This window comes from Ostrinia nubilalis, chromosome Z (assembly GCF_963855985.1).
Source record: "Ostrinia nubilalis chromosome Z, ilOstNubi1.1, whole genome shotgun sequence".
NCBI lineage: Eukaryota > Metazoa > Arthropoda > Insecta > Lepidoptera > Crambidae > Ostrinia > Ostrinia nubilalis.
This window is the reverse complement of record NC_087119.1, coordinates 4,482,523-4,496,585: the sequence shown is the minus strand read 5'-3', so window position 1 is coordinate 4,496,585 and position 14,063 is coordinate 4,482,523. Positions and strand designations below refer to the sequence as shown.

The window sequence follows — 14,063 nt, the reverse complement described above, 5'->3', positions numbered from 1 at the left end:
GTAAGTTCGCAAAATATAAAAATTCCTAGAGTTTAAACATAATTATTATTTTGTTACTAGAATTTGTTCAAGCAAGTATTTGTTCGGAGGTAACTTCGAAAAATACAAAATTCCTAGAGATGAAACAATAGTGTTCCAAGTATTGAATTAATACCCTGTGATTGACGTTAAGCCCAGTGATATTATTTTAGAGTTTGTTTTCAATTTTGAAAATAGTAACGAGTCATTTATTTAGGTGACTGAACACAAATTCTAATTGAAGTTGGACAATTAAAATACCTAGGTGATTAATCTGAATATCATTGGACAACTAACAACTTTCTTTATGCGTGCAACTGTTATGTCAACACTAAAGAACAAACTTACCTTGCAATACAATACAAGGTAAGATAAAAAAAAGTCTGTCAGTGAGGAAATGTATATGCATGTTGCAGTTCCTTTGCATCAAACGAACAAACAGTTTTAAGCAAGGACGGCAGCACCTCAAGGCATACACTATCACAGTGTAGTAGCAAAATGTGCTGTTTTCCAACAAAAATCTATAGTCTGACTATTGACAAATATTGGGACTCACTTCTAGCCAACATTTGCTTGCTCAAGAAAACATTTTAATGATCAAGACAACGACTAAGAATATACAAATACATATTTTCTCCATAAGGTAAGAATCATAAATGATGGACGTCATTTATGATCTGCTGGACAAAGGCCTCCCGCCCAAAGATTTCCACAACTACCGGGCCTACGCTGCCCGCATCCGGGTATTTTCCGCTGTGATCATCCTTGAAGTCTAAATCTGTTTCAAGATTTTTATTCATACAAAGAAACTTTCAAATTCATATTCTTTTCCTCTTCAGGCAGAGCCAATTTAAATAAATGCGACGTAGGAGATGAAACGGCCATTTTCATACCGCACTACAGGAAATCGACTTGAAATCATATTCAGTCAGAATCCTTGGAGCGAAATAGCAAAAGTTCACAGTACATACGTCACGTTCTTAAAGGCATACATTATTTCCTTTTATGATCATCAAAAAATAGGAGCAGGACTGTTCCAAATGAAACTCCGGATTTCAACTATTAAGTTCTACAAATCGAAAACTAATTGAATTTCAAAAAATATTTTTTTATTACAAATACCTGACTTGTTCGTGTTAGCAAAATATTTTTATATGAAAAGAACACTTTAAAAATCAAAGCTCCGGAAAAATTTAAACGAATATTGAATAATAACTTAAAAATATTCATTTTGTCGAAACACAATTTCTATGCCTTTTGATTTGTTAAAAGTTATCAGTGTAACTAGTAATTAAAATTAAGTGCTGGCTGGAGGAATAAAAGTTTATTTTACGTAGTGTACCTACGCATATCCAAAATTCTCAAACTCGATATCTACAGGTAAATGTTTGTGTGAAGAGCACAGGCGTAACTAAAGGGAGGCTATTAGTACCACTATCTGGACTACGGTTACGTCTTATAAGTTAATTGAAAAAAAAATCGATATTTTCAAAGTCAAATTAATACTACGTTGCAACCTAGAAATGGCTTCATCGATCTTTTTACTGTTTCACACTGTTCAAAGTCTGTTGCATATTTCATTTAACATCGATACGGTAAGAAAAATATGAAGGCCGAAGTTATATTATTCTACTTATTTGGAAAATATGAACTCAGGAAAAGCTTTCATTAATTCCAGGCTGTTTTTCAAATAAGAACATGTCACCTCTCTAAAGTGTTTTCCGATGCGGAATGCTTATTGTGTGATAAGGTACGCTAAAAATGGGCCAAGAAGAAATTCTTTCAATGTCACTGTCAATAAACAATACTGAAAAATACATCCGTAATGCCATAATATTATGTCGAGTGATTTAGGTAGTATCTCGATAATATACCTAATTAGATGACAAACAACAAAGTTGTAATCGTCGGTCATCCTTTGCATATAGTAGACGATAATAATATTCAGGGACTGAAACTGTCACTACTGTTATTACATAATGTACAAATATTATTTTATTACTTTTTTATCACCTGGCATCTGTTTGATAAACTTTTAAAAACAGTGTTCATGTGCGTTATTAACTATTTTAATATAGCGCAAACTTTTTGCGACTAACGAATATGAGCCAGCAGTTCAAATGTGGCTGGATGTGCAATGTGATATTTGAATGCGAGTCAACTCGCTAAACAAAATGTTAAGTATGGTGAGACTGTTTTAAATTCAAATACATGTAACTTTGAAATGAATTTTCTGGAATGTCGCATGCAGCTACATGAAACACGTATTACTGACTAAATCGACTACTCCATTTTAAACGTTGTAGTAGTAGTTGTAGTCTTAATATATTGGATACAGTGGAAATTCGTCAATTTTATCGATGAAAATACTTCAAATTTGGGGTTTGACCCATTTCTCACAAAATTACAAGGATTTAAGTTTTTAATTTTTAGTATTCACCTCTTCCTTCAAAAACAAGTTCCTTATATGGCCGTTCCGCCCGGCATATGTGGATACACACATGCCGGGCGGCACGGCCGGCGACCAACCCGGCGGTCGTGCATCTTTTACTGGCAAGGCAGACTGAAAGCCGTCGCCAAACCCGGCGGCATGTGTGGATACGCCATAACACTAATAAGCAAATATTTTATATCATGCGATATCTAATAAGATTATCTATTGGTAGAAGTAAAAAAGAGACGCAAGTCTCATACATTTTAAGAGAGTAAGAATGTATTAAGTAGAAAAAAACATGACTTTTTTCACTTCTTTTTCAGTCATTATCAAGTACAAGAAAAACCAGGTCATTTGAGCTATTCTAGTGCATTAATGCATGAAACGAAGAACAAACAGAAAAAAAATCGTAATTTAGAAATAAAGGATAGAATCAGTAGAAATAGTAGTAATTCTTACCATAATAAAATAAGATTTTTCAAATGCAGAGAAAGATTTTAGTCTATTTTACTCAGTTACTCCGATGATTGTTTTGTTGTTTCTGTTTTGAACAATTTATTAACGTTTTTCACTATGCTACGCTATTGTGCGTAGTCGGCTAAAGGAAAAATGTCGAAAATTGGAAGGTTAAGCGTACTTTCTACGCTCTGATGTCTACGAATATATTTCTTGGGATATTGATGATATTAACAATACATATTTCTTTTTAATTGTCTTTTATGAAGAATTGTGTATATTTACATAAACTACATTTTGCAAATAACTGCTGTCGTCATGTCTCATGTCCTACTTGACCTGTATGTATAAAAGACACGCATTCATATTACAAATTATTGCTTTTCTTGGATCGTAACTTTTTTGCCTTCTCGAGCCTACTGGAGATACGTTTTTAAATAGTTCCTTAGTCAGCCTATTTATAATAATTTATACATAATTATTAACTGCAAATATCTACTACCCTTGACATACAATTCATTAATCTAATGAGGGTCAGTGATTGGATGTAAATTGACATTATTGATCAATGATTTAAATGAGGGTATTTTGATAAAAGCTATTTTGTCATCAGTTGTCAGTCAAACTACAAAAAGAAGCAGAGTAAAAGAAAATTCAAGAAGAACTTTATAAGTATACTGAGGTGAAAACGCTGAATTGTACCTATGTGAGCTTATAATAAAATTGGTATTATATGCCGAACATAGTACTTACATTTAAGATATTGATTTACGGCAGTAAAATAAATTGAATCCGCGTTATTACCTATCGGTTTGCTTATAGAAGAAGCTCGAAATAAGGACTATCGGCAATATTGACTCTCTCATTCCCGAAAATGCTCCCGCGAATGTACAATATGAGGATATTATGACCACGCTTCTGGCTTCGTCTGATCCGTTCATTAATAAAAGAAGTAAAATCAGTAAAAAATATTTAGTTTGAAACCAAGAAGTTTTGGACCTAAAAAAAACATTAATTTTTTATTCATTTCTTTTAAGTACTAAAACATTCATTGCACTATTTTTTTTTTTATAATTTAAAAAAACCATGATAACACTGAAAAAAATTATTTTCGCACTCCCATACAAAGCCGACTATTGTGTGCCGCGTGGTGAAATAGCGGAGATGCATTTTATCTACGGACTTTGAAACGGCAACGTAAAGCCGCAGTACGGGAATACGTCAGAAGACATCCATTCATCAACGTGCACAGTAGAATAGCTAAGCAAGGGATAAATCTTCATCCATATCATTTTCGAAAAGTACAAAATGTTTTAGATCCGGATTACCGGCAGGAGAATCATGTGGACTGATGAAGCTTTAAAGGAATTACGAATTTTCACAATTTACATGATGTGGGCTGAGGAAAATCCACTCGCCAAACATCCTGCAAGTTCGAAGTTTTCAACACGTCGTGTTTTCCATAAACGTTCTGGCTGCATTGATCGACGATCAATTATTTGTACCGTACTTGTAAGATTTTTGGAGTTTTTGAGAAATGAGTTCTCCGAAGCCTTAATTGAGCTACCACTCATCTATCGGCGTAGGATGTGACTTCAAATGGATGGTGCTTCGGCTCATTTTACTAGAGATGTGCGTCAACACTTAAATGAAACATTTCCAGAACAGTGGGTGGGTCTTGGAGGTCCTGTCAGTTGGCCTCCACGTTCGTCTGATATGACCCCATTAGATTTTTTTCTTCGGGGTCATATGAGCAACACGTTTACTTCGAACCGGTCAACTCATGAGAGGAGTTATTATTATTATTGCATCAATCGAATCTTAATTATACTTGAATTTTATTGAACTTGACACTAGCTATACCTATGTGCAAACAGCACGTAGCCATATTGAACAAAAAAAGTAAGTACAGGCACACCAGTTCCATGTTATGAAAAAAGGTGAAAATGTTCAAAAGCAGTGCCAAAAAGGAGAGACTGGCTCTATGTATAATGAATAGTGATATATTTTCAAATAAATTCGTTTACAGTGTACGTGAAAAAATCGCGATGTTTGCTTTCCCTTTGTCCTGTGCACGCCGTACCGGTGAATAAAAAAAATCTCCGGCCTCTTTGACACCAACTCCGACTAGGTATGACCGCGGCTCTAGAAACGGCTTCAATTTTTTTGACGTCCGTATTCGTTCATTTGAGCCAAATGACATTCACTATTGGACAATGGTCAGGATTTTCACAACGACCCCTCCTGCGCTGCCCGCATCCAGGAACATACTTCCCGTGCTTTTCACCGGATTTTCGGACATTATTTTATAATTCAATTCGCATACAAAATTAGGAAATTAGAATCGGGACTTCGTGTAGAAAAGAATAATATCTCCAGATTAATTTTAATCCATTGTATCCCTTCTTTACCTACAAGATATACAAGATATCTTATGTAGATGACGGATTTGTATAATCCGCCATTTTACATTACAGCTAGCCTTTACATTATAGCTGGTAACGTATTACAATGACAATCTGGCTAATCGTTGATTCGCCGTATTACAAAACAGCGCTGTTTTTGAAAATGGCTAGATGTAGTATAAAACGGTGAATTAACAATCCAAGGGCGACAAATAAAAAAGCTTAATAAAATAAAAAAGGTAAAATACAAGAGATGGGCCTTTGTCAAAGCATATTTTCTTGTGATTTTACTGATTTTAATTTATTCATATTATGCCATATTATGTTTATACATTGTACCTAGTATCAGGCGTAGAAAAAGGACTGAGCTGTAAGCTAAATACTTTGTCTCAAGCTTTTGGTGCAAGTAATTCGCAAATATGGGACCTTCCACCCTTCCACGAATCGGAAAGTGAATATTTCCTGTAGCGTACCCGGCTTTAAGTCAATAAACAAACCCTAGAATCCTGGAATCCAATACCGTAGGGAATATTTGCACTCGTTGCTAGTTGGTAAGGACCTTTGTCGGTATGAATTGCTCGGAAGCACAGGTGGATTGTTAGCACCACATAGCAGATTTCCGTCTCCATGGAATCTTCTATCAATATTTTGTGCACATATTTTATTGATGCATGCAACATCTAATTTTTTTAGGAAAAACTTTTATTAAGAATATAAAAAAACCGCTGAAACAAAAAAATACACTCTAAAAATTAACAAATAGTATTTCAAACCTATTAATTAACCATTTTTAATTTTATTTATTTATTTCATGCTTTTTGCAAATTTTTGCCACTTGATGTTCCAGAATCGCTCGACTTTAAATAAACACGAGCGACTTTTCCGACAAGTGACAGCTCGGCTGGTCAATTTTTTTTTAAATATCTCTCTTGACATGGAATCTTGTCCATTGGCCGCCCACTTATACATCGAATAAAAAAAGTAAAAAAAAGATACTAGATGACACTATAAAGGTAAAACAGGCAACGTCAGAAAAAAACTTATAAAATTTTTTGACTCTGCCTACATCCAAAACTATCCGAAACTTTTGAATCGGTTACGGTTTTGACTTTGAAGGATCCTACTATTTCAAATGAGTCACGCCTGTATTTACAAACATTACTATGAGGTCTCACAGTGCGTGTGGACGCACACGGTGACACACGAACCAATCACAGAGCTCTATTCAACGCTAGTACTTGGAGTTTCAGCACTAGAATTAGGATTTTTATGTGAACTGCTTAATTTCAAGAGTGATCCACAATACAAGTATGAAAAATGGCACTGATGATAGACGAAACAGTATTACTAGTAAGTATCTTCTAAAATTAAAACACATATTCTCTTCTTTGGTTCATTATGTCCTGTAGCTGGTAGGGTCGTAGGGTAAGTTATACTGGGTTGTGGAAAAAAGCTAAAATAAATTATTTAGGATGTTTTCCCTGTGCGACTATAAATGTCTAAAGCTGTGTGTGTTCCAAATATAAAAAAAACTTACCCAAAGGTCTTTCGAGGGTCTTGCTCGGTGTGCGTACTACAGGGAGAGAGGAGCGTTGCTTCCCGCCGCGCCGGAATCCTGTCGACGCGGTCTCCACCTCGGACATGATCCCGGGGTCATCGTCGAAGAGCAACGCATTGGGCGGCGGGTAGCTTCGGGGTAGGGGGGGCTGAAAACAAATGGTCAATTTAGACCACGGAACAAGGAAGAACCAGCTGCGGCCATCTTAGCATCGTATTATGGAAAACATTATGAGATTACTAAATTATTTTTATAATTTAACTTTATGTTATCATTCAATATAATAAATAATAATAAATACCCTGGACATTTTACACTGCGCTTCTAGTCCCAAACTAAGCAAAGCTTGTACTATGGGTACTAGACAACGGATATAAACATACTTAAATACTTTTATTTTTTGTAAATACATACTTATTATACATAGAAAACACCCAGTCCAATACAAACAAATATGTTCATGCACACAAATGTTTGTACTGTGCGGGAATCGAACCCGCTACCTCCGGAATAGTAGTCCGTTTCGAATCACTACACCAAACGGCCGACATACAATATTGACCAGTCATGAACACATTTTTTTTAATTTACTCTAAAAACTGATTTACGCTATCTTTTTAAAGAGGAGTCTGGCTATCGAAACACTGGTTTTCACCTTTTATGAGAGCTGAACATATGTTGTAGGTAATTTATAAGTGTTTATTTAACAAAAATAGTTTTTACATCCACACATAAGTACAATGTAAATATTATTATTTAGTTAGAACATAACAAAAAATACTAATGTAATTAACGTAATTTTTAAGTCTTCCTCTGCCATCTGCCATGTAATGGCCAATAAAGTATAGTGGACACAAACTGTGCCTTTACCCTGCTAACTCAGGTATTGAATTGTTGATACGAAAGTCTCAAGAGAGGAAGGGAACCATCTATCTATACTTATATATGTAGACTTTACTAGCAATGTAATCGAAAAATGTTTTTGTTCATTATATTCCTTTCCGTTCTGTAAGTATAATTTCAAATCACTCATCTCCCCAAATATTGAGGTATTGAGATTGGCACTAATTAATTGCAATTGTTATTCTACCTAAATAAAAACGTGGCCATGTCTCACTAACTGAACTTGTTTCGTCCCAAATAATAACATCTAGGTTAGATCAATTAAATGGAATTAAACGAATGATTCGCTGTTGAATTAGGTAGGTACATTCAAATGGGTGAAATTTTCAACAATTCGCTAAAATAGTGAAGTAGCAATTTGTACTTGCAGCCAACACCATTGCAGTTCATTGCATAGACAAATATTAGGTAACAAAGTACCTAGTAGACAACATACAAACATACAAAAAAGCTAATTTGCTTGTATTGTTAAAAAATTTATGCGAATGGTGGAAAAGAATATTATGTTTATAACTCAATGGTGAATATTTAGACCTGCCTGTTAATCGTTCTATCTTAAACGTTTACATTCTTACATCCATCCCAGTTGCGCTATGATTCAAATATAGCTATGCAAAATTAGAATTGGTACCAACCAACTGAATGAACTCAGTGCGGTCTAAATAATGCCAATATTGAACGCAATGAACTAGTTTTGTATATTTTAGTCATATGTTCCTATCGTTATATGTTTTTGAAAGCATGGTAATTATAATTTTATTGATTAATGAATTAATGTCTTAGGTGGAAACATAGCACTCACGACTATTCCAGGAACACAAGACATTAAACAAAATCCGTCACAGCCTTCATAAACCAAAGGCAGACACAATCACAAACAAGCTAAAATACTTAACTCTTAAGGTTTAATAGCAGTAGGAATTTATTAATCTACCTACAAGGTTAAGCTCTTAAAAGGGTTGGCAGCATAATATATATTCAATGATCCTATTATACCTATCCTGCGATTTCCACTTCATATTTTTACAATAAGTTTTAAAGGGCGTCTATTTTCATCAAATAACTATTTCTGGAAATTTTATTCTACGCACATTAATTATTTATTATAACTTAAAATCCTTCAGATGAATCTCAACAACGTTTACCAAACACAAGAAAATCACCAATTAGCGTGGGCATGAGCGGCGATAAAAGTAGAGAAAGAGCTGTTCTTTTTTAGCGGCATACTACATCTAGGTTAATTTCCATTAGGTATCTTAGCAGCATTGTATTCGGTCAATAATGTTAGTACCTTTAAAATACATCAAAAGCATTCACCCAAAACCAAGATAGCTTGCCGATTTTTTATTCCGTAGAAAGTTAACATAATGCGTTTCTATAATTTAACGTGTCGCCAAGAGAAAAAGCACAGATAAATAATATGTCGTCTAGGCAGGTGAAGAAATGACGACCATAAAGATTTCTGAAATTAAGGATGTGCGAAGTATTCGTAATTAAAGCTATAAAAACTGTGTATATTGAACGAAGGGGATAGTATATACCTAATATAAAAAACGAAATTTTAGCTTTTTAGTTCACTTCTATGCCAACTTTAATGATTTCGGCAAATACTTTCCTAAGTCTTTCTGAAGTTACTTACTGGTAACTCTTTTTTAGTACTACACGAAAACATTAAAATTCCTTCCTTCCTTTTTTAATTAGTCTTCGGCCAATCCCTTTTTCAACAAAAGGAACATACCTTTTACTCTTCATTAACGAGTATTTTTGTCAGAGACTACCGGAACGAAAGTTTTTTAGTTTTACGGAGAAGCTACACAGGAATTACGGTGTTGGGAAAGCCAAGTTGGAATTATTAAAAAATCCATGAAATTAAGAAAAACTACCGCATTTGTAAAAAGCTTCTGTATAATAATGTCATGTTGCATTAACGAAAAAATTATGAAAAAGTACAGGTTACTTGGAATCTTCGGCGAAATTAACGCATTTGTTCTTTCTACGCAATCAAAAATCAGCCTAAAACGGTCGGTTCTCATACCTTTCGTGCGAACTGATTTGATATTATATTATTTTTTGTATCGCGGAACTTGGTAACGATGGCATACTCAGGCGAATTCATATTTGCTGGTTGAGGTCCCCGATGCTGAAGGATAACATAATAAATAATAAATAAATGGTGAGTGATAAGAGAGGTAAAAGAAGATAAGTAAATTGACACGATACTATGCATATATCAAGATAGTGATTTTAAATAAAATTATGAAACAATCAATTCATTGACAAGCTGACTGATTCAAACAAAAAAGAGTAGCGAATCGATCTTCAAGTACAATAAATATCATAGTTTAATATTAATTCTTTAAATAACCATCGCAAAAGCCACTGTCGCGTATTTGATATTGCAAGCATTAAAAAAAACACATCATATCATAAAATATACAAAGAGATGGTTTTAGTAACCAAATCACTTAAAATTGTAGAGACTATTTTAACTAATTTTAGTCCGAGGTATCAAGTTCGGTTCATTAGCAATGTACAGTCACGGAATGAAAAGGTTCGTCAGTTTTCAAATTGATTCCTTCAACGAATCGCGAGCACATATTACCTTTTGAAACTATGTTACAGAATAATCTCGAGTTATAGAAAATAATCTTTAACACTTCTTCAGTAAAGTTCAAAATTATTCAGATCAAAGTTGTTTGACGATTTATCTTGTCAAGAAGATTATTATGATTGATAAACTAAAACCTTCTTGTTGGTTCAACCTGTTATCTATTAAATTAAAAAAAATACATTTTGTAACATTGCACTGATGGGATAGAAAAATAAACAAGCAAAACCTTATTCGTTAGCAAACGTCATATTTATTTAAATGTTAGTAGCACTGTTTCTTGCACGGTTATGTTGGCAGGTTTGACTATTACAGTGCAAGCGAAAACCGACACTAAGGTGACGAACCTTTTCATTCCGCGACTGTACATGAAAATGCTAATTAATGTATTTGCAAGACAATATAGGTATTTACTCTTAAAAATGACAACCCGCATAATGAAGATTGTGGTAAAATAAAAATCAACCCTGAGTATCAGTAGAAAACTCAATAATAAAAAAATGAAAATATGTAGACAGGGCGCGTTGTTAATAAACAAATATAATCATGTCTGAGTACTTTGGTTCTCAGAATTAAGCTACTTACCTATTATTCGTAAGAAGATTCAGATCAATAAACCTGTTTTAACGGAATTCGGCCCATAATAATTTTAGTAAAATAAATAATAAATTAAACAAAGTCGTTTATACATATTTTAGTATTTGGTTTCAGCAAATCAGCAAATAATACCGCTTAGAAATGTTTGAAACAAAATGAACAAAATTAGATCATTAAAACCACAGCCGACGAGACCCATACTCACCTCAAGGTCATGGGGTATCTGGCCAGGATGGTTCTGAATGTAATAGTGATTTCCGGCGAGGGTGTGGCGCCGTGGATCGTCGCGACGGGAAGTTCTGCCCCTGGAAGAGCTTCGGTTCTGCTCCCCATCCGACAACCCACCTGTGGAAAAACAATATAGATTAATTTGAAAATTATAAATAACTTGAAAAAATCGAACTGCCTAAGGCGGGAATTGAACCCACGACCTTCCGCTTGCCGGGCGACTGCTCTTCCAACTGAGCTACTTAGACACTTCGATTTTTTCAAGTTATTTATAATTTTCAAATTAGTTTGAGATGCGACTCTAAACGCTAAAAATTTAATAATATAGATTAATACAAGATAAACCAAACTTAGCTGTGACTTTATATTAGCTAAAGTTGTTTGTATACTTTTTCTGTTTTAACAACATTTTGTCATTGACACTCTGCTCCTATTAACACATACAAACAACCCTTAATGCATTCTTCTTGCTCTACCTACGAAAGAACTAAAATTTCCAACAATAATTCGAAATGTACGGCCTCGAAGGTAGCAAATTACACCCTCATGATGTGTAGAAAGCATCAGATACTGCAATTAACGAAACAAAATAGGTGAAAACAAATTAAACAAAAAATATTATCTGTGAATATCCAAAGCGAAGTTCATGCTAGTATAATTTAGGCCTACCTTCTTTTTTTTTTTTTTCTTCTGGTGTAGGTATGTTAACAACCATCAAGCGAGTTAAATGTCCGTTGAGGCAAAATGTGTACCAACATACGCCAGTGGATTTTAACATTCAATAAATCGATTTTAATTACAGTTAATGTTCGATATACTTCGAATAATAATAATTTTGTAATGTGTACAAGTGCAAACGGGAGTGTACCTACCTACTTTATAGGTAGTTCATTTATTTTACACAGTGAAAAACTTTATAGTTTTTAACGATGTCATCTGAAAATAACGACTCATAGGTAATATTATGTTTAATTATAAAAAAATATTATGTTTAATAGTAGAAAAGTAATGGAGTGTCAACTCCGAGTCCCGTACTCAATACCATTTAACATTGGTGGGACCAATTAAAATAAAGCCTCACAAGACATCTTAAGTCATACCCATAGTCAATAAAAGCTCATAAACGCACTTTAACTCTGTTGGGAGCGAATACCGGAAAAAAAATACAGATAGGCTCAGAGAGCATACAGACCCTACTCAATATTATACACAGAGCTCCCAGAAAGCTGGTTTTAATAAACCTGGGTGCGGCAGTACGTTTAGTGTACATTTTCCTGAAAATGATTTTTTGACCAATGTTCCAAAAAATTAACAATTTTTACATTATTTTGGGTTTACATAACATTTAGGCAGCTCATATGAAATTGAGAACAGTGTTGCTAACATATATTGACTACTTTGGGTGCCTCAAACAATATGCTTACTTTGACTGGTTACATTTATATGAAATTTTGATATCAGATCATTTTTGCTATCTTAGACGCTTCGATCTATTAAGCGCAAAACCTGAAATTAGTTTATTAGTTGATTAGGAATCGAGAGTAGTATCGATTCCACTAATAAAAAATTAGGGTCAAAAAAAATATTTTAATTACGCCGTGTTTAATCGTTACCTAATTCTATTATCAGAGGTGAATAACCTATCTACGTTAACTACTAACCTACTCATAGGCGTGCATGCCTTGCAATCAGCGTGTGAAAGGTCAATACGTTTCCAGAAATGCGTAAAAAAGAGATAACAAGTGCGCGGGGCGAAAACAAAAAGAGTGAATATCTTCGTAAATGATCCGCGAAAATTAATTTTAATAATTTACATAATTCTTTTATAATAAAAATAATTTAGGGTGTCTGAGGTTTTGCGCTTTTTCATTAACACGTTGTATACAATGATTATGATATGTAAACAATCTGGTTTAAAAAACCTACCTTTCGGCTGTCACGGGTACATGGCAAATTCTTGAAAACTATTAAAACTATGTGTGGGACTTTGCGGAAAATGATTAATATATACATTTCTTGGCGCTTCGGGCCATCTCTCAGGCACGTCGAGCTCTAAATATGTAAAGCAGCCTCTACCACAGCCCTTAAAGCAGAACCAAATGTATGATGAACAAAAATAAAAATACTACGTGAATGAACTCAAACGTAAATCAAAACAAGTTAAAAAATAATTAAAAAGTTATATAACAGATTGTATTACGCTGAAAATATAACGGAAATTGAACAGCAGAGTCTCATATAATTGAAATATCCATCGACACATGGTTAAAAAAATATTTTAAGATAATTTATGAAAGAAGCACGAAACGCGCGAGCGGCCTTTCCGGCGCCTTGAGATGGTAAACACTGGCGTTGATGTGAGTTACTATGAAGCGCTCAAAATAAAACGTACTATACGTTATAATATTAATAGATTTATACTGATGTCTCAACTGACATTTGGGTCAGTATGTATGTTAGAAAAAGACAAAAAACGATGCCAATCACACCACCAAATAGTCACAAGTAAGTCACACTTTGTTGGCTAATATAAACTCTAAATCCAAGTCATAAGATTGATTGTAAATAGTTTTTTGTAACATACGTAACACGAGGTTTCACGTTCAACAGGTGATCGCATGAACTATTCAGCCCAAAATTGTATCATACAGATTTTTTTACGCTCGGAGTATGTTTGACTAACACAAAATGTAAATTTGAGAAGTTTAGGAATAATATGAAGTAAAAACAAAAATAAAGATAAACTAAATAATGTCTGCACTGCGCACTATAAAATTGGATGCGCAAAACATTGTCTTGGCTTTTTTTCTGACTGAAAGCTAGAACATGTGGCTGTCAGACCAATAACCACCAACG

The 14,063-nt window shown here is 34.0% G+C and overlaps 1 protein-coding gene across 1 annotated transcript in view; it reads right to left on the bottom strand.

Annotated features, from left to right (window-relative positions):
• LOC135087027 (coiled-coil domain-containing protein AGAP005037) overlaps positions 1–14,063 on the bottom strand; it is a 195,184-nt gene that overhangs the window by 90,268 nt on the left and 90,853 nt on the right. The window contains exons 4-6 of the mRNA XM_063981878.1: positions 11,185–11,324; positions 9,810–9,914; positions 6,851–7,019 (exon numbers count right to left, since the gene is read on the bottom strand). Coding sequence (XP_063837948.1) covers positions 6,851–7,019; positions 9,810–9,914; positions 11,185–11,324 — 414 coding nt within the window. The remainder of the gene's footprint in view (positions 1–6,850; positions 7,020–9,809; positions 9,915–11,184; positions 11,325–14,063) is intronic.